Source organism: Plectropomus leopardus, chromosome 1 (genome assembly GCF_008729295.1).
Source record: "Plectropomus leopardus isolate mb chromosome 1, YSFRI_Pleo_2.0, whole genome shotgun sequence".
Taxonomy (NCBI): domain Eukaryota; kingdom Metazoa; phylum Chordata; class Actinopteri; order Perciformes; family Serranidae; genus Plectropomus; species Plectropomus leopardus.
Genome location: NC_056463.1, coordinates 5,397,765 through 5,420,136, shown reverse-complemented (window position 1 = coordinate 5,420,136; position 22,372 = coordinate 5,397,765). Strand labels below are relative to the sequence as shown.

General features: G+C 39.3%; 1 protein-coding gene across 1 annotated transcript in view; it reads right to left on the bottom strand.

Moving 5' to 3' along the window:
- The window catches only part of mapk8ip1b (mitogen-activated protein kinase 8 interacting protein 1b), a 113,020-nt gene extending 91,597 nt beyond the window's left edge, over positions 1 to 21,423 (bottom strand). Inside the window, exons 1-4 of the mRNA XM_042490751.1 lie at positions 21,353 to 21,423; positions 21,176 to 21,240; positions 19,528 to 19,705; positions 1,126 to 1,237 (exon numbers count right to left, since the gene is read on the bottom strand). Coding sequence (XP_042346685.1) covers positions 1,126 to 1,237; positions 19,528 to 19,604 — 189 coding nt within the window. The 5' untranslated portion in view covers positions 19,605 to 19,705; positions 21,176 to 21,240; positions 21,353 to 21,423. The remainder of the gene's footprint in view (positions 1 to 1,125; positions 1,238 to 19,527; positions 19,706 to 21,175; positions 21,241 to 21,352) is intronic.
- Between the last annotated feature and the right edge of the window lie 949 nt (positions 21,424 to 22,372).

Here is a 22,372-nt window from a genome sequence, read left to right as displayed (position 1 = left end):
ATCTTTTTGTCAGCGACTCTTCAATATGCATCCAATGAGCAGACAGCTAATGACGCAACCTAAAAGTAACCCATGAGACTTAGACATGGGTGTAGATTTTGAGGGATACATAAGGGACCACGATATTAAGAACATGTACATTTGCTCACAACCAACACGGGTTGAGTTTTACACTTAGATAAGGCATTTTACACCATGCACTTTATACCAAATAGTTTACATTGCTGCTGTTACTGCACTTTGTCCTCTGTATGAATTGTTGTATTGTTTTGGGGGGGGGTTTCTTCTTTTTTTTCCCCTTTGTTCTTTCTTTCTTTATTGCTATTGTCTGTTACCTTCCAAGAGACTACGCATGTAAACTAGCAGTCCTGGTAACTCTGGCATATTCACATTTGTATTTTATGTTGATGTTGATAAATTAAATTAAATTTAATTTAATTTACTTAAATTGTCTCACTTTAAACAAAACATGACAGTACCAGGGGACTTTTATTTTGACAAATATAAATTGATGCAGAAAAGGCACAAATTTATGCACAAAAATTCACCATAATTAAGGAAATTAATTGTTTCATGCTCAAAAAATAACCCTCACCCTCTGTTTCATATATGTCCCCCTGATGTTCAAACAGCAATTACGCCCTTGGACTCAGAGTTCCCAAACTATACAACACAACCTTAAATTCATACCACAATCTTGCCGAAAAGACCATACTAGACTAGATCTGTAAAAAAGCACACTATAAAAGAGGCACTTTGATAATGTGACCAGGCTACACCTCTAAGTCCACACACCAACGAAGGAAACCGCAAAACTTTGAAAGAGATAAGCCACCGTTTGGATGTTTTTGATCTCCTCATGAGGTAAACTATCTGCTCCCACCTTTCCAGTTTGTGAGAAACACTGACTAAAATCACTCAACCAATCAATTCAAACTGAACTCCCCTCTAGCATGACACAATCAGAGCAAGGGTCAATCTGAATGAATTTCTGATTTAAAACTTGATCACCTGTAGCTGTGAGAGAAGCAGTGGAAAGTAGAAAAAAGTGAAAGTGGAGAGCTTTCCAGTGAGATTACATAACTAAGAACTGGTGAGAACCAGCTCTTTGCGGGGGCCACTTACCTTTATATCCGGGCCATTGCAGTTGAGGCTCATCCCGCACTCATCTGTGATCTCCGTAATCTCCGACAGGTCGTCATCTTCAAACTCATCCAGGCTGATGTCATGGGTCAACCTGGTAAAAGGGGAGGATTAGGGGGAGAAGTGGGAGAGATGAGGAAAAAAAAAGTTAATCCTTGAGCACTCATCCGAAGCTTCAGTACATCTCAAAATCTCTTGATGACTGAATTATCTGTGAGACAGAGAGAAGTCTCCAGACCAAAATCAAAGACCAGTGACGAATCGAACGCATAGACTTGGGTCAAAAGCTCTGGTCATAACCATCAACATAACACTGTGACTGACAAAAGAAACAAATATATTTATTTCTAACAAATATAACAGAACGTCCCCAAAAGTAAACAAAACAAAACAAACTGCTTGACTTGAAGCAATCTCACTTGACTGAGGGTCTCAAACCAATGATTCAAGCCTCCACATTTCAAGGGGCAGCGGTAATATCGACACAGCGTGGCAGTTCTGGATGTCAAGCGTGCATGGAGGCACACAACTTAATAATTCCACATCTCTTGTAAATAAAAGAAGCTATGGAATCAGGCAGAAAACGCTTATATGTTGCAGGGAAGAACATGATTGATTGCTCTTGCAGCAGCCCTGGACATCCCTCCTGTGTCAGGCAGGCAAATGTACCGTCCTGTTGTCTGTGGCAGGATTCAATTAGCTTCCAGTAAACAATGCTTCAGTTTTTTCCCCCATCTGTAATTATGTCCGCCTGTTATCTCTTTACTCTGCAGCCTCCTGGGCGTAACAGACAGAGTCAGAGAGCAAGAAAATGTTATTAGAGGGAGGAAAAGAGAAGATGACAGTGATCACAAGGAGCACAAAAGCAAGCTGTCAGAGGAACCTGGTGAACTTGGAGGGCTATGATCGCTCCGTTGTTGCATGATGCTAATGTCATTTCTGGCTACAGCAACGCTGCAGCTGTCTCCTCTTGCAAAATGACACACAGCTGCGGCCGTCTTTAGCCATCACGTGTTGCAATATGGGTATGGGAGTTAAATAGCCTGGGTGGAAGCATCTGTTTACCTCCATAATGAGGCCCTGAAGGAGTAAGGAGAGAAGTGCAGAAGGATGGAAAGGGAGGGAGAGAAACAGGAGCAATCTATTGGTGGGGAATAAAGGCTCTCAGAGGGGAATACATGAACACCTGATAGAAAGAAACAGAGGGAGAAACAGACATTAAGAAATCACCCAGTGGAATATTCACCGAAAAAATCCTCCAACTTGGAAAGCTGCAGCATCAGTAACTTTTAAGGTTTGTTTTTCATTTGTCATCCAGGGTTGATTTTCCATGATAACACCAACAGTAAAATGCAATGTTGTGTAGCGACTGACTTGTGAAGTGGAAAAATCAGATTGCATTCAAACTGCAAAAGGCTGTAGAGTTTCAAGAAAGAAAAATGCCACTGATGTCCTATACTTTTCTTATTGTCAAGAAATCCTGGGGGCGTCTGCAATGAGTAAACTTAAACTTTACTGAATTCTAAAAAAGTGTTGTACTTAACTGAATATAATACTAAACTGAGTAGTATCCCATAATACTCATTAGGGCTGGGCGACATGGCTTTAAAATAATATCACGATATTTTTAAGCTGAATCATGATACACAACTTTATATCTCAATAGTTTGAAATTCCTCTAAACTACAATAAACTACTAAAATACAAAATTATTGAATTAAATACAGTTACAAATAAAGTAGCTTCTGCAATAAAACGTAACATAAACTATTACTTAAGTTTAATAAAAAATATTGTTAAATTGTTAAATAATGTTAAGTATACAGTTAAATAAAATACTATCACAATGAAGTTAAATAAAACATTGCTATAATTAAATAAATCAAAGCGAAACCTATGGAGCTTCTATTTTGAAGGACCGGGCCAGTCTTGGGCCAAAAGTGTTGATGTTTTCCCCATATTCACTATCGCTTTCCAGCTCGTCCATGTTTGTTTGTTTTGGTGCCATGCATTGTGTATTTTCCCCCTCGGCCAGGCGGATGGAAGCAAAGCGTTATCAGAAGACGTAAATAAAATAAACAATATTGCATAATTTGAAACAACAGATCAGAGGATATATTTCATCATATCACACAGCTCTGGTACTGATGAGATGCACACAAATGCTTCCCACTGAACGATAGCATGATTATCATTCAAGTAAATCAATTCTGCCAATATGTCTCCAGCCCTTCTCGTCTTTACCCACCAGACATGATCAGTAACAACACGAGGCTTACGGCGCCATCTGAACATTTTTTTTTTTTTTTTTGTCTCAGCTGAACTGCACTGACAGGCTTTGGTCTGGGGACAGTGTTTTGCTTTAGCTGAACAAAAACTGTAAGCTTATCAGTCCACTACAAATGTAATTTATTACAGCACAGGGCGATGCTTGGGAGAGGAACAAAATCAATATGCTCCTGAGCGTCCCCCTGTTATCAGCATCACTTACAGGAAGGAGGAGAAAGGTGGAGGAGGAGAGAGAGGAGGAAAGGAAAGATTTCACGCCAACCAGAGCCAATCAGCCAAAAGTTCGTCATTTATTTTGACCCTGAATTGCAGGTTTTAACCTATAATTGGGCCCTTACAAGGACAAAAGGGGGGCGTGGAGTCCATTGTCGTGACTGTGGATCAGACCCGGAGGAAAGTGCAAACAGACGCAGTGGACAGTGAGAGGATGGAGAGAGTCATGGGGACAAAAATGAATGGAGGGAGGGAGGGCGGAGAAAATTAAGTGCCGGGAGATAAACCACCTGGACGGGACAGGGTGACCCCTTTCCTGCAGTGAATTGTGGGTAAGAAGAGATGCGGACACCAGAGAAAACCAACAGAGTGTATAATACAGAGCAAATGACGTTGTCACACATCAAGGCTCAGACAGTACAGGGTACAATGTCAGGCACGCTCACATCAGACGAGCTGCGGTCACAATGTGGAAACCTCCTTTCACTGACGTCGGTGGTGAAAACATACACAAGCAAAACGTGATTAAATTAAATATGACATAACTGGCAAAGACTTTTCATCAATACATTTTTTTAATGTATTTTCAATTCAAAATAAAAGGAAAAAGAAATGTTAAAAAGACACTGGTGTTTTCCTTTTGTGCTCCTTCTAAGTATTCGTCCTGCACGATTAGATCACAGACAGAGAGTTTTTGAACAACGTCCCTCATGAAACATTACAGGCAGTCTTACAAGGAAAAGATGAGCTGTTTTTGACGTTTTGATCACTTTCTCTTTTTTTTATATTATTTATATGTGGACTTGAGGAACTTATTTAGAATGGTTAAGTGTTTTTCTGGGTGGAAGACCTCCTCATATCCCTGATTTGGGGAACACTATATGATGTGGCTCCTGATGAATGGGTAACCTGTGTGGAGCACAGTAGGCTCCAAAAAGGGTTGTTTTAACAGTTGACATTATTTTGTCCACCTCAGTTGTATATCAGTTTGGGTCGGGTAAATACAAGAAACACCTCTCTGTATAACACAATTCAGTTCCACAGCACCACAAACTACTTCCTCCAAAATGATATAAAGTTGATTTGACACCTCTCTAAAACAAAAACGGAACATTTCAACTGCAACGAAATAAGGATTCATTGCACAGCAGCATTCATTTTAGCTAGGTGTACCTAATAAACTGGCAACTGAGCGTATTTGTGTAGGATATACTGGAGAAATTCAGTGTAGAACACAGTGCATATAGTTTGTAGTATTGGTGCTATACATCATCATTAGTTTCTGATCCTCCTTCGTTTTAACAATCATAACCACGCTCCTTTTAGGGTAAAATTTATTGTCATACTGCAAACCATCGCTTGAGCAGATTCTGAGCAGTTTCTGTAGCACAATAAGGAGACAGAAGCACTAAAACGTCAGCATACATCAGATGGTTAATAATAATATTCCAAACTATACATCCAGTTTTACATTCTTTTAACTTTTTAGACATCATCCATATACAGACTGAATAGCACAGGTGACAAAATTCCACCTCGTCGCACCCCATTTGTCACTAAAAAGGGTGCAGATATACTCAGGCCCCATCTAGCTGGCATAGTTTGATGTGAATACCAAAAGTGCAAGATCTTTATCAAATATGGGGTAACCCCTCGTTCTTGTAGTTTGATGAACAGTTTACTGTGATTGATTTTGTCAAACGCTTTGGATGCATTCAGGAAGCACATACATATTTAAAGTACCTGTCAGTATATTTTGATATAATCCACCTTAAGACTTTTATGGACCACAGCTGAGTTCAACATGAGCATCCATTCTTTCCCAAAGATCCAAACTCTCAGGAAAAAACAGCTTCTAATATGGAATTGCCCAAAGTGTGAAACGTAACCACTGCAAGGGTGTCCTCCTACAACTGTAACTTTTACTTTTATAAGTAGTTTTTGGGCATTTTGACTGTATTTCCAACACATTCTCATCCTGACTCCTCACATGGTGCCGCTCTGTCAGTGACTTAATGCGTCTACTTATGAAGTTTTAGGTATCCTTTGGTGTCAGCTGTTTATGCTCCGGGATGCCATTGTGGTGATGTCAACAAATGCACGTGGTGGGATGAAGCAGCTTGGTCCTTATGTTAACACAACAGCGCAGACTGTCACAATCGTTGGGATTAGGCAACAAAGTCACAGACGGGTAGCTTAGGCAAAAGAGGCACATGGTAATGTTTAGAAATAAAATTCACATCCACACAGGAAGCGAACTCCGGACTCCCGCTTAAAAGTTGATTGTTTTTGGGACCCATCTCCCCACCCGCCTGCCCTATAAGCGCACTCGCACTCCTTATATTATCCTAATATTACATGGTTACCGACATCCTTATTACATGACGCTATCCTTCAGCATTTCATGCACACGCAACAGGTTGTGTCTGGCCGTGTTCTCAAGTGACGCCAACCATGCAATGCGCATGTGGACGCGGCCGTTGCCATCCAGCCATCCACCAGCGTATCATAACAACACCATCAGTTTTCATCTGACGCGGTCCAGCTGTGTTCTGGTTGGATGTGGAAGGTGGATTTTGGAGTCACATGAAGTGACACGGAGTGAGAACAGGCCGGTATTTCTGATAGTAGATAATAAAGATTTGAACAGGAAATGTGGGAAAGGAGGGGGGAATGACATCCAACACGTGTACTGCAGTTACATGATACACCTGACTTCTAGGCCACAGCGATGCCCTAAATTTCTCACCCTTTTGCATGTACTTATAAAAACAATCAGCATACACCTAAAAAAAAACCACACACAGTATTTTCCTGAATGGACACTAAATTGGCGATAAATAACCCAGAAAATCCAGAACCCAAAATTATCCTCCTCACTTTCCTCTGGGATTGTATTCCTGTATGACATGCAGGAATAATCTCACTCGCACACTCACAGCACCCTCAGTGATCAATGCGTGCTGACTCAGCAGACCGGCTAGGCTGTCCAGGTCAGAGATCCCCGCAACACTTCTACGATGTCATCATCGCTGAAAGTGAGACGCAGCAAATCATTTGGACCGTAGTAACAACAGGCTGACACAGACATCGTCACGGTGACACTATAACCTCACAGGACCCAAGAGAGTATCCAGGCACCACCAGGGAACTGAGAACTAGTTTTCATCTCAGAATCCTGATGTGGTTTTTTGCCACTGCCTCACAAGCTGAAAATGGTTATGTTTACAAGTGTTAGCCTCTTGAAAGATGGAATAAATTGTGTTTGACCAGCCATGTCTCCCACTGTTAATTTGCTCTGCAAACAAAGTTTATAAGTTTATTATTAGAAAAGGTTCTAATAAACTTATTTGCTGCTAAGACTTCTTCCAAGGAGGTGTAACCCTCTTACATAGAACTTAAATCACTGAAAGGAAGCTGGAGATGGATAGGCACAAAAGACTCAGCACTTTGACACCAGAAAGGTTGCATCCCACATATCATGTTACCATAAAAGAGGCTATAGTTGAGGAAAGACAGTTACAATTAAAAATCAAAACACCTATAGCATTCCTGATCTTAGCCAAGTGTTTTGAGGTGCCAAAGAATAACCACAAAAATATGGATCATGCTTAAGTTGTGGGTTAGAATACCGTCCATTAGCTGGGTGTAAGTATGTAAATATGGCATCATAAACGAGTACCACAGCTTGGTTTTACGCGTTTTGGAAAAAGTTTACACCCAAAATGACTTATAATACAGCATGCATGTGTGCAAGGGCCCTGACACACCACGCTGATGGTCAAAGTCAGGCTGTCAATGAAGGTCTGTTGTCCAAGTTTCTGCGATATGTTTCACACCCTTGGCAGTTATTTGAAGTTGTCGGCTGTTTTTCAACTGTTTCAGCTTGGTGAATTCGCGTCAGACCCAGCGGCACCCCTCGTTGAGTGAACCTGCCCTGATCTGCAGTTCAGCTCAGTGCAAGAGAAGAGTACTGGGAGTCAGGAAAGCAAGCAACTGGCTGAAGTCAAGAGGACGTGAGATCTAAACAAACTTGTTATATCAGGGGAGATTTTCTTTTAGTCATTGAGCTCTTCAGCAGAAACTATCAACTGCTCGTGTTATTGTTTGGAAGCACATGACAAATACCAGAAGTTCTTTCAACACAGAGCTGTGTTGTTTGTCATACTAATTACTGTAATTTTATCATGTTGATCCGTTCTGTACAAACTACATCTATGGCACATCTGTCTGTCCTGGAAGAGGGATCTCTCCTCAGTTGCTCTTCCTGAGTTTTCTATCATGTGTTTTTCACAGTTAAAGGGTTTTTTGGGTCAGTTTTTCTTTATCCGCTATGAGGGTCCAAGGACAGAGAGATGCATTATGTTGTAAAGCCCTCTGGGGCAAATTGTGATTTGTGATAATGGGCTTTATAAGTAAAATCTATTAGCATTTAGCAATGTTGTGCTGATCAGTGCGTCATATCATGCTGCATTTCTGGTGGTCTGTTGGTAGACGCAGCAGTCACATAGTGTGATGGTCATCCCAAATTTCTGACACTGTCAGAATTTTATCCCAGGCTGTCTTTGTTCACAGGACCTCTCTCACTGTGCAACGTAGGACCACCGTTTTAGAGCCACAACCAAAGATATTGCCACGTTTCTGTCATAATGGCTAACTTTTGCCTGGGACAGCCCAGAATTGCACAGTGAATACCGACCAGGCTTAAGACACAGATGATTTGGGGCAATGCAACAGCCAGCCTTTGACGCTACTAGTTTTTTTAAAGTCGGTTTGGTGTGTCTGGCCTGTTAAAAGTCCTCATGCACCATGTTAAAATCATAGCTCAATGCTGAAGTTACTGCAGATGCAACTTGTAGATGATGCAGTTCTCCAGTAAAAACCAGCTCCATTGACCTGTCAACTAAGACCCTAAACATCTCCTAAAATGTATAATCATTTCCACAAGACTTCTGAGTGATATTACTTAATTTTACTCCTAAGGTGTCTTAATCCTGAGTTCACCTCTCAAGAGAAGATTTTAATATTTCCTGTGCTGTTCTGTTCTGTTGATCCAAATCTCAGCATGTATGATCTTTTTCTTCCCACAGTATTAATACTAAAAGTAAATATGATTTTCATTTGGGCTCTGAGAGTAGAGGCTTCAAAACATCCCAAAACGATGTGACATCGAAGACACTATGTCCACAGTGTATGTTGTGAAACGACATCAGAGGGCAACAGCTCTGCAGGACGGATGTTTCAGTTTGTTTGGCTGAGGATTTGGGATAAACTCCTGCGTTACTCTGACAGTGGGGGGTGACAGGGCAGCCTGCCGGCTTGTGTCCGCCTCCTCGTCCTGCCTCTCTGCTTCTGTTAATGAAGGACAGCATGACCTCGCGCTTGGGCCATGATGGGCCCGGCCAGCTCGTTAGTCTTTATCTGAGTCCAGCTACTGCTCTCGATTTACAAACTGTTTGCTTGTAAATGTTGACTGCAGTGTTTGTTCACAAGTAGCATGCAAGGTCAAGGGAAATCAGTTGTTGTTTTAACACAAAAAATCCCTGATTATTTTTTTTAAAGGAGTTGATCAAGTTAATGCTATTTTTTGCCAGAATTTTATATACCTACAGACACAAGTTGTTGTTTTGGGATTTCTTTTAACATTTTCTGCTGCAAAAAAAGACACTGTTTTTGCTTTTTATAGTGGAAAAAGGTCATGCTGTGATGAAGGCAGATTAGAAAAATGCTTCCGGGATTAGCAAGTGAAGAGAAAAATGCAAATAAGCTGTTGATGAGCAAAATCCGGCTGGGTTAAAAAAAAAAATATATACATAAAAAATAAAAAAAATGTGCAAAACAGAAGCAGGTTTCTGCCCACACATTTGTTTAAATTATTGCAACATTTGCTTCAGTGGGAGCAGGACAGCCACACAACTATAGAAATTTTACACTTGCGTACATCACCATGCTACAGTCTCACGGGACTAACATCTGTGCTGTGTTGTTACGATTCAATTCGTCACAGCAGATGCACGTATACCATGGCCTGTCTTTTTTACGCCATCTCCTCCAAATAATGCAAACATTTATGCTCCTACCGACAGATTACGAGGCTGCACACAGTCGCTCATTCATCAGTGTTGTCCTCCTGCAAGGACAGGACTGGGACAAGGATCAGGACCTTACCCCCTCACCACCCCTACTTCCTTCATCAACCGCTGTATGAAAACAAACTCTGAATTCATCCAAACAGTGTTTCTCCTACACTGATATAGCTATCACAACACAAGCACACAGAAACATAAAGTGTGATGTGTTTTTCTCCTCTGGTCCTATTTTTAATCAACATTAACCATCAACCTCTGCTGCACACTCTCTCCTTAAGACACAAACATACACACAGCCACATGCATCTGCTCTCCTTCAAGGGCATGCCTGTCCCAAGCTTTAAGATGCGAGGATAGCGAGAAGGAGGCATGTTTCTCAGCTCCCACGCTCACAAGGTCACACACAGCCATGTTGCTGCATGCCGGTAAAAATAAAACACGCAGGGGAAGAACGACAGAGAGATGCCCTACCATTTCTCCCACTGGTCCTCCATCCAACCCTCTTCTCCTTCCCCTCCCGAGTCCATACTGTAAGTGAGGAGGGCATCCACAGCTGAGAGGAGAGGAGAGGAGGAGGAGGATGAGAGAGGAGCAAGGGGAGTGGGGGGGGGGGTAAAAGTGAAGAAAGGTGGGAGGGCTAGAGAGAGGGAGGAGCGAGGAGAGCCGGAGGAGAGGGAGGAGGGGTGCAGCTCCTCTGGGTCGATGGGAGAGGCGTCCGACTCAGAGCCCTGCTGCTGCTGCTGCTCATCCAGAGGAAAGAGAAAGGTATAGGGGGGAATTATTTAAAGCAGAGGAGCAGAATCTGCCACAGAGGAGTAGTGTTATATAATCTACTCCTCTCTCTTTCTCACTCTCGTTGATGTTTACTCTGTCTGGTGTGCATCAGATTTACTACGCAACTGCAGGAAAGTGCTGGTGTTAGCAGGACATCCAACGCCGCGGCGGCAAGCCCAACCAGGAGACACACAAGAGGACACTCCTCCCTCTCTCTCTCTCTCTCTCTCTCCCTCTCTCTCTCTGCAAAACACTGCCGCGCTCAATTATTCATGAGGCCTCGTTGATCATAAGACTCTAAATTTTCCCTTCTCTCTCTTCCTGTCCATTCATCCTCTTAAAGGTAAACGACAGCTTATCACAACTTGCGTCTTATTTTTGTAGTTTTTTGTAGTTTTCGCCCTCATCTATCAGTTCAGACAGCAACACTGTTATAGAGATGTCTTACAGGGCATAAAACACAAGCAGCCAGATGACCAGACAGGTTGTAAACAAGCCAACAAAATGTAATAATATCCCTCATTATGCAGGGAAATTTGAAAGTTAAAAAAACCATTAATATTGGGGCAGAGTATATAATTATTATTTTTAGGCACTTTTCCAGTTTATTTCCTTGTTGTTGTTTTTCTTTTTTTTGTACTTTTTACTTACAAATTTTGGGGTAATTTCTTTTCTTCATTTTTTCTCACTTTTTCCTCATGTTTTTTAAGAAATAAAGCCAATTTGCTCAGATTTTAAAGTTAGACTATGATGGACGTTTACAACATACATTTTTAGTAATAATTTTCCAGTTGTAAATCGAATTGAGCACTGTGTTCCCAGATTTTAGCAATTACTTTGCAATGTTGTTATTTTTGTCAACAGAAATGGTGCCTAAACCTCCAAAAATAAAGCTGTAATTATTCTAAATTATCCTTAAACCTGTGCTGCTAGTTGAGGCAGGTGCTTGTGCTTCCTCTCAAAATCAATGCATCTGTGTGAAAATGTGTCCACACACCCACACACAGTGATCTGCGCAAACCCCTTAGTTAACTGAGACTCCATCAAGCCAAGCACTTGTGTGCTTTTTTCTCTTTTTTAAAATATTGTTTTTATTTTCATCAGTCAGCGTGAAGACGTTTCAGTCCCCAGATCTAGCAGCAGAGAGTGTACTACCTCGCTTTCATGCTGCTCTTACAGGTCGCTGCTGACCCAGATCATGAGCTGAGTCTCGTTGAGACGGAGTCGGCTGCCACAAGGAAGAGAGGCTTTGCCCTCCGAGATAACGTTATCATCTGTTTCTGCTTAGAAGTAGTGAATTTACAGCTCACAGCAACTTACTACATTACAGTCTCTTGTTTTTGTTTAGGTGTCTAGTGTTGACAAAAACTGTTGCACAATTTCCGATCTGTTGTCAGCGTAGTTAGCTTGTTTATTAGATTACATGCATGTCACTGCCACATTGAACCTTCTGCCAAAACCCATTCAAACTCTCAACTCTATATGGAAAAAAAAGGAAGCAACAGTCAAATATTTGTATTTAAAAGCAAAAACTGATGCGACTAGTGTAATTCTGAGCCCTAAACATGAATACTGGAATTTATTGAGATTGCACTGATCAATTGTTTCTTGTTTGTTTTTTTATTAAATACATTTTTTAGTTTATTTTGGAATTCAGTTTGATAGAGCATTTTAACGTCCTGTAGGCATGGAGGGATTGATGAATGGGCCTACCAGGCAAAGGCCCAGGGTACCAAAGTGTAAGGGGAGCTCCCTGGAGGGATATTTTTCCAGGAATTGGAAACCAAACCAGAGCTAAAAAGGTGAGGATATATTAAACTTAAATCAGGCGGGCAAAAACAAGACCGTAATGCCTTGTTATTATATTTCTCTGTGCTTGCTGGCATTTATACATTTGATTTTTTGCAAGCTATTACAACTTTATCAAATGCCAATGTATCACCTGTCTGTCTTGTCATTATGCTTCTCTGCCCCCCAGTGGCCAAAAGTCAATGAATGCATCTCGAAATGACAGCAACAGCAATTGAGTCAGTCATGCATTCATAGTTGCAAAATCCATTACAACTTAACACAGACGCATATGCAAATGTAACACTTGTGCTTTGCAAAACCAAACCCCAGGCTTCAATCAGTCCTTCAGAGAGGTCAATCACACACTAAGTCCTTGTTTCTGCACACCAAGCTGCCAACACACAGCCATATGGCCATACCGCAAGACCTCGGCAACTGGCCAGAACCTATGGAGCTCACACACACACCGCAGGAGCTTCAACACTTCCCCCGACACACCTGAAATGTGAAAAACAAAAATGCTTCAAGTGTTCTGTATCAGAAAAAAAGATAAATATTTGTGTTTGTCTCGGCAGAAAGAAGGATACATTTCATTTCTGTTCAGCTCATCAGCAGTGGTAAATTAACCCTGTAATGACCAAACAGGTTGAGACCTAAAACTGATCTGATGGTACCTGACAGCTCAAAACAAAAGAAACAATTTTCCATGTTCCAAAAATATATACTGTTCTGGAGTAAAATTTAATACGCAACTTGAAGGTGACGCCTTACACACATCGATCTTTTGTCCTCACACTGTTACATTTATTGATTATAGAAAAATCAATAAAATAACCAATAATGAAAATAATTATTGGTTGCTGTTTACATATCTCAACTCAGGAGAACCAGCACTCTATTTTGAATGATATATCAGAGATTAGTATCTATTCCCAAAGTCCCCTATATATTTGTTCAAAGTTTTTGATTGAACAAAAACCAGCAAATTAAAATGAGAGCAGATCTGAATACAAGAAGGTATCTCACTGTACTTTGATCAAATATTTTACATCAAATTTATTTGTAAAAACAAGATATTTCATTTTTTCTGATTTACACATCTTTTCTCTAAGCTAAAGTATTTTGTGTTTTTTTTAATTTATTATTATTATTATTATTATTATTATTATTATTATTATTATTATTATGATTAGTATGGGCAACATGAATGCAGCAAAGAAACGTAAATAAATAAATAAAAATTAGTTTTATGAGTGAGTTTTTTCAACATAAATAAAAACTAATTAAAACAAAGAAAAAATAGGAATAAAAGCATATCTTTAAAACAAGCTTGTTTCAAAGATAATGTCAAAATCCTAAGAGAGACAGAGAGAGAGAGAGAGAGGGGGAGAGAGAGAGAGGGATGAACTGTATAAGCAGAGGGGAGGTGCCTTTAGGTGGAACGTGCCATGTCAGCAGATTTGAGCGACAGCAGTAAATAATGAGTGTAGGGGGGGAGACTGCAACCAGAGCAATAACTGTCCACTCAGTCAGCTTCTACTGTGAAATTCAAATCAGCTCCATTTAAATTCTCTCTCCCTCTACGGATAAAAAACACAAGCTAATTGTGTTTAAAACCCCTGAAATCAACCTTTTTCCCCACAGAAAACATCAGAGCACAAAAAAGACAGATGCAGTGAATCAGGGAAACTGACACTTTTAAATCTGCTTAACCTCCCCCATCTCTCTCCGCTCTTTCTCTCACTCACATCCTTTCCACATCCCTCACTCTGTGGATTCATCCGCCTGAGCAGATCTTGTCAGCAGAGTCACGTCAGTTTGGAAGCCGCAGTAAAAAGATGAAAGGAAAGAAAGTGGGTTTGCCGTCGAATCAGAGAGCGAGGGAGAGCGAGAGGGAGAGATCCTGGACACTCCTGCACTTTCATGTTGTGTGCTCACTGATTTTTGCTTTTTAAAACATATGCTCAATAAGTCTGATTTGTTTTTATTATCCATTTTTTAAATATAACGGGAAAAAACTATATGCAAGTAGGGCTGGGTGAAAATCACAGTATTTTTTTTATTTTTTGAATGTATAGTTAATGATTGGCGCTTTCATCTATTCTGTGGATATAATGTCTAAGTGGGTAAAGGCAAATAACAGCCCAGCTAGAGCAGTCTAAAACGTTTAGAAATAACATCACTTTACTGTAAGGTAGCCTTTAATACCAGTAAAAGACAACACATACGATATTGCAACAGCAAGAATCTATGATGATATCTAGTCTCAAAGGGCCGTGTTGATATATTATCAATATATCGCCCAGCCCTAATGTCATATGTTCAAATTTACACTCTTCAACCGCCCCAAAACTGCAGGAAACTGAAATGATAAACCAGAATTGTCATTTAAAACCAGATAAATATTAAACCGCATATGAGAGGGATTAGTTTTGCCTCAAGAGGGATCTCTGGTTTCACTAGTTTCATTTTCCCACACAATGCCTCACAAAATGGACTGCAGTCCTGCACTGCCCTGTCGCGCCATACATGCAGTTTTGCACACACATAGAGAGATATAAATGGTGTGCTTAAGTGAAAGGATCTCTTGCTGCCATCTCGTGCCACAGATGATCAATGCAGGAAAATTTAAAGCTACAGTTCATCTAAATATTTGATGTGAGACATGAAAGTCAGTCTCCATCCGTCGAGCTCAGCTCCATAAATCGTCAAAACACAACTTACAGCTTTCAAACTACTTAACTGCTACATTTAAACAGAGAAGCAGACAGCAGAGGTGTCCTGATTGATTTTTTGCAAAAAATCTTGTTCCCAGTCGTGATCTCATATTACATATTATATAGTATATATATACAATATTACCAAGATACAATATTATCAAAATACCATCACAATACAATATTATCACAATATTATCATGATGTGACATTATCGCGATACGATGTTATAACAATATTATAGTCACCACACAATATTTCTGTGCTTTTAAACATTTTGCCATATGCTGATTATTGCAGTAACATGTATGTGTAATGTGATTGTTATTATTATTACTTTTTTACTACTAAAGTATTTTCCTGAAGGACATTTATTTATTTTTATCTGACATGGTTAAGTTTTAAAATTTTTCTCACTGTAATCATTTTTATTTTTGCAAAGTGTATCTAGTGGACTTATAAAGTAATTGATTTAGTATGCTACTAGTAGTTTATTTTGTATTTGCAATATTTAGTTATATAATTTTTTAAAAAAGATACTCTGTGTCTCTATGAGCTGAAAATGATATTGCCATATTTTAGGCTGCATCTTGATAAATCATACATATATATGGATATTTTAAATCTTTTCATAATTTTTTTTAACCAAATTCCCACTTTGATGTGACAATATTGTAGCAATGGTTATTGGTACTAAAAAAAAAAATAAATTAACACAATCTAATTGTTTTTCAATAATCATTAGTAATGTAGATATAAGGGTTAAGTGGGTAAATATAAGTATTAAAACAAGTAGAACTGTGATATGTTGAGAAAAGTACATGATTTACGGAAATGCAAACTTTGAAATCAGGAAAAAAATGTAATCCAAATAATGATATAACAATTTCAAATATCTAAGACGATATATAGTCTCATATCTCAATACAACATAATGTTTTCATATTGCCCAGCTCTATTAGTGTCCATGTACTAAAACAATTCTGACACAAAATATTACAATATTATGCAATATTGATATTTTCAACCAACTCTGGCGGCACCCAATTTAGTAAAAAACTGGTAAAGTTGATCAGTACATATTTTGAATAAAAACGGTCATCCTTGCAGCTTTTTTTTCATAATTGTCTTTACTTTATTGTGTGAAAGAGTTTTGTAATTCGGGGGAATGACAGTCAGTGTGGATCTGGTTTGAGGTTTGAATGTTTGAACAGTCTCTCTTCATCTCCAGCTTGAACACAATGATGATGTTCAAACGCAGTTTTCAGCACTTTACAGTTGTGGACCTCAGAAATGTCACTAAAAACACTATTTTTAACGTTGCTGTCATCGCTCAGCGTGAATATTATTAACTAGTACTGCTGACGTGTTTGTGCGGCTGTGTGTTCACGGTTTATCGATGCAGTGTGACAGGAGCAGCGTTTTAGCGGAGCACAACGGGTTCAATGACCAAATGATGAGAGCTGAACGAGCGTTTATGTTACTTAAAGGGATAGTTCACCACAAAATCACAAGTATGGATTTTTCCTTTTACCTTTAGTAAGTGAGTTGCTAAGTGTTGTAAATAACAGGTATTGCACGCTTCCCTCTGCACAGTGAAACATGTGGCAGGCATAGTTGACTTTAGAAAACAAAACAGAAAAATGTTGTACTCATATGACAACTCAACTTTTTGATGACGAGTCATTAATTTTATTAATCCGTCACAAGCTTGAAGAGCTACTGAAATCTAGATTTAAAGGCAAGCTGCTCGTGTGTCTCAGTCACCAAATATCTCCACACAGAGAGCCGCACAGACGGCAGCAGATCGACTGTCTGCTCTCTAACAGCAGCAGGTCGTGGAGCGACGGAGGATTCGACCACAGCGTGTGGAGGCAGGGAGGGTGACGGAGGAAAGCATGCCAACATATGGCTGCTCTGGGAACGGGCCAACCCTGAGGTTGTGGATTATCTGGCTTCGCTCTCAGGATGAATACAACTCTGAAATATCATAGCAACACAATTCAATCTCCTAATTTAATTCAAAGCAAGAAACTGATCATTTTCTGATTGTATTGTCACTAAGTTGCTGCCAGGCAATGTGTTTTATGATAAACTGTTAATTTTACAGCCTATTTCTTTTTCCCTGCAACAAACAGTACTATTTACTGAATTAAGTCAAAATTGACTAACAGCATTTTTTTTTTACTGAATTACTTCTGCTGTAATAAGAAATCTGATTTATCGGTATATGTTAAAGGGGGTCAAATCTGAAAATGGCATTATTTTGGCTCTAGCCAAAATGAGACCACTGAGGTTTAAGGAGCCGCTGGTGTTCATATCTGTATGTACATACCTGATTCACTGTGGATTTGTTTATTTATCTTTTTTTTGGGTTGGGGGGTTATGTTCCTTTTTCATTTCATTATGCTATTATTATTATTCTTTTATTGTCCATAATAAATTGTTAAATTGAATTGAAACTGAATTTACATTTAAGAGTCTGATTAGGGAGCTACGGTTGTGCCATTTATTGTTTTGTTTTTTTGAAATTTTGTTACTGGCTTTATTGCTTGTTTTCTCCTGGCAGTTTGATGTTTGTCCCGCATAACTTTGAGACTCATATTTTTTTGTCAGACAAATCAAACACTGGCAGAGCGACTCTGATGTGCCACTGTGATAAAAGTCTAAAGAAAGATGGTTCTGGATCTGCATGTTTGCAGCTCTGCTAATGAGACAGGGAGGGACACACTCAGCCTAGGGGTGTGTGTGTGTGTGTGTGTGTGTGTGTGTGTGTGTGTGTGTGTGTGTGTGTGTGTGTGTGTGTTGCTGTCTCACTGGGGAATATTGATCACAGACCTCCATCCACTCAGTCACGCCACCGAAGAATCACAGCTTCTCCTCGGGGCAGCACTGTATGCTTCTCTGCGTGCGTGTGTGTGTGTGTGTGTGTGTGTGTGTGTGTGTGTGTGACATACAGAGTATAAAAGCATGTCAGCGGCGTGCAGCTAATCCCTCGCCCTGCTCAGCTCTCACATGTTGATGCGACCTGGTCCTGTCCTGCAGGGTGAATCAGCTCTGACTGATCAGCTACCTGATGAGCTCTGGGTTACCTGTACTGAAGCTTTCTTTTTTTCATTATTGACTAACCAATTAATTCTGCTTTCATGCAACTCATTACTTATTAATTCCAGACAATAAAATGCACATTACAAGTTCCCAGAGCTCGTGGCGAATCTTCAGGCTGCTTTTTCAGTCTGAACAGTCCAAGAATTAAAAGAGATTTAGACTAACATGAAATAGCCAAAAGCAGAAAATGCTACAATAAGACAATATGTGATATTTAGGGAAAAAAGTATTTCCCACTAACTGATTGTGAAAATTCACCTAAGTTAATTATGAGGGAGGGGATGTGACTTATGAACTACAAACCATACATTTATTAAATCAATTTATATAATAAATTTGTTATATTTACATGTATGTCTTTATTAGTTATGTCAGATAAATACAATTTCCATCATTCATAAATAAGAACACAAAAAAAAAATTTAAAAATAAAGTTAGAAAAGTAGCTGAGTTGCTTTTTGTTTGCTTGTTTTGTTTCCAAACCTCCAGGTTTAAGCTACCCTTTCAAAAAATGACTATAATGGAGGAATGGAAGCATTATTAAAAATAGAAAATAAAAAATAAAAGAAAATGGATCAAACAAAACAAAATAAAATAAATGTAATAAATCATTACTTTTTTCTCTTTTTTTAAAAAAAAAAAAGATAAATTAAAACAGTAAAAATATATCTTTCTGCCAAACTTCAATTTTCACTGCAAATAGGTCAAACCCAAACTAAACAGCCTGTATCAGGGGGAAAAAAGAGTGATGATACAGCTATAGCACTGATAAGGTTGCTGCAAACTCATGTGTCCTGTACACACAATATACAATATCTTAATTATAAAAGATTAATAAGCTGTTAATAAAAGCATTAATGTCTGGTTGGGTTGCAACGACCACAGGGAGATAACAACAGTAAGCAATATTTTCAGAATAGCTCATAATGAAGAAACTACGGACAAAAAGTACTATTCTTGAGTAAAAGCATACTGATGCAAGGAGGGAAATGACCATAAAGCAGGCCATGAGGCCAACATGAAGTCACTATTCGAAGCTGGAACTCGTAAAGCAACTGGACACTTCTTCAGGGGGTTTCTCTCTGGAGCAGAGAGACAAAAAGTCTGCGACATAATTAACAATTTAACGCTTCTGGTAGATGCACGGAGCACAGAGGCTCGTCTGGGTTTCTCCAGCAGCAGACACGCCCAAACACAAAATATGCGACTCAACAACACATTGCGACTTCAATCCGCAAAGCTGAGCGGTGCCAAGCGCAACTGCAGCGGCTGCGAGCAGCACCGGCGGCAGCAGCTCCAGCTCTGCAGAGCCGCGCGGACTCACCGCTCCTCCGCCAGCCTCCAGCCCGGAGCTTCGGGCTCCGCACCCCCTCCCGCAGACTCCCCTCCACCGGGGCGCTTACCTGAAGCTGGCCGGGGAGTTCACCTGGATGTTGCGGCCAGACGGCGGGCTGGTTTTCCGCTTCTCTCGGTCCGCCATGCCGCTCACTTATCGCTCCTCCATTGGCTCCGCCGTGCGGCCGCGCAGCAGAGACACCTGAGAGGTCCGCCGATGCTGCGATAGGGTGCTACCTTCGAGGACTGTGGGAAAAAATAATAACTCAGCTCAACCGTGCATGAATAAGTAAATAATAGTGGTAATTTCGCAGGATTTGGAAAATGTGTTTTATGTTTGAGCTCCTGTGCAATATTGGTCTGTTTTTGTGCAAAATAGCTTAGATATTGTTTGCATTTGTCTTGATATATTTGTCGTTTATTGCTGACATCATTGCATATTGCTTGTATCTAAGTATTGGTATTCATTGTAATACTTGTTATTTCTTGCACTGCCTTCGGTGAGGTATTTCTACAAGCCCATTTGGGTTTCTAACCTCTCCAGGACCCAAATCTGTATTCTTTAGACCTGTTTTCTGTTACTGTTTTTAATGGTGCAAATAGATACAAGAAATTAAATTTGTCATTAGCCTACAATACAAAAATATGCATAAACAGTTGTGGATGGAGTGCCTGAAAGCCATACTTGGTATCTTAAAAGATTAACTAAAAATTAAGTTAATGTAACTGGAACATTACTTGAGTAAAAGTCTTAAAGTATCAGATATTTACTCATAATTATAATGTAGCAGAAACTGTGTTGTAGCTGTGTTGTGTTTGTTGTTATCAGCCAGGATCACAAGTTATATTAGGCTAACTTTTGGAGTTTTTATCCTGTCTCAGTTTTATGCATAACAGAGCTTGTTTGTACAACCTGGTGCTAGCTATTTATTTATTTATATTTATTTCTTTATTTATCTATTTTCTCATATTTTAATTGCTTTGTTAATATTTGGACAAGATGTTTGTGCCAACCTTGGAAATCTTTCGCATAGTTTTAAAAAAGAAATACACACAGTTTAGCTGCGCAGCATGATGCAGTTGTGTTTTTATTTCAACACTCATATTTAAACCTTTGAAACCTGGAGCACCATCACTTTTCTTGTGGTGCTTTCAGAAGCATTTTACAAGTATTTAAGTCTTTGAACCCTGAGCAAACTGGTGCAATTTCTTCCAAAAACATGGGCAAAAGGCAATGAGCAACTTGGCAAGAAATGTTACACAAACTAAAAGATTTAGGAAATTATTTTTTAAAAGCTACAGAAAGAAATGGCCAGGCTAAAAAACAAAAAAGCTCGGAAAAAAATCTACAATTATAATTGTCATCATTAGTTTTTAACTTTTTGGCAGTGAAAACAAATGTGAAGTGCAGGAGCTCGACTTAAACTGGTAAGTTAGGCTTTGTAAAACACGATTGTCATTTAATCATAACATCCAGTCTGATGTGAAATAAATGTTCAGTTATGTTTTAACTTGTATGTAAAAACTTTGGCGTCCTGTCATAAAATCCACGGGGAGCAGACAGGTGTGCAGACCGGTTTTGACATTTTCACGCGTCGCATCTCCTGAGCTCTATTTCCCATTAACAAGTACGAATTGTTAGTTAGTCGCAGATATATTTAGTTATTTTATTGTAGTTGACCGTATACTTTAATAATAGTAAAGAATTGTTCTTACCTGTAGCTCTTCCTGGTGTGGAGAAAAAGGACCCGAGCACAGGACCCGACTGTCATTGTAAGCGCCTGGAAAAAAAACACACCTTACCTGTGTTTCAGCCCAATAATTAAGAGTTAATTTTTGGAAAGAAAAAAAAAGAAAGAAAAAAGATGGCCATGAATCATGGCATTGTCTCACAAATGTGTCGTTGCAAAAGTTCTTAAAGGATAATCTTGCCGTGCGCGTCCTCCACACATGCACGAGCTCCCCAAAACAGCGGAAATCCCCCGAAAATACTTTTTTTCTGCGCTACGGCAACACATCAGTGACATACATTATAGACCAGTCTGTCACAATAACCTTTTAGAGATAACGGACAGCCGCAAAATAAAACCATCCTGTTACATGAGAACGGTTTTATTATTGCATGCGATGTGTAATTTTTCATTTCTTATCAATAAGAACGCTCAAAACATATTACATGAATGAATATATCTTCCAAATCTTGGACTTTACGAGGGGACCCTGAATGCAGCAGGAGCTCCCCAAGGAGGAGAGGGCTGCGAACTGGATGGAAAACACAGAAGAGGAGAAAACAGGAGGTGGGTAACAGCCACATGGATACCAGGAGGTGTCAAACTGGACTTATGCCTAAATACGTGATAATTTATTAAATGTGTGTTATCGATCTGATGCAGATCAGATTTTCTTTCTTTTTTTTTTAACCCTTACAGTGATGACAATGGACGCTGTTAGGTTTGCCCTTATAATGTGAAACAAACAAATAAGTAAAGCAAAACACATCAAACAAACAGTTACACCTGGGTATGTTGGCACATTCCTGAAAGAGTCTTGTCAGAAAGAAACCAGCAGAGGGCGATACAACACACAAAGACACTGTGAGAGGTGATGGTACTGACTACAAAAACAAACGAATTGTTCTTTCTTTTTCTTTCTTTCTTTATTTCTTTCTGTCTTTTTTCCACTATTTATTTATTTATTTAGTTAGTTAGTTAGTTAATTAATAAGTTATTTATTTAATTTTTTACCACTTTCCCTTTATTTTTTCCCACTGCTTACTTTCTCTCTTCTTTCTTTTTTACCACCATTTGTTCTTTCTTTCTTTCTTTCTTTCTTTCTTTTTTCTTTCTCACTTGCTTACTTTTTCTTTCTTTCTTTCTGTCTCTTCACTGCTTACTTTCTTTTTTCTTTCTTTTT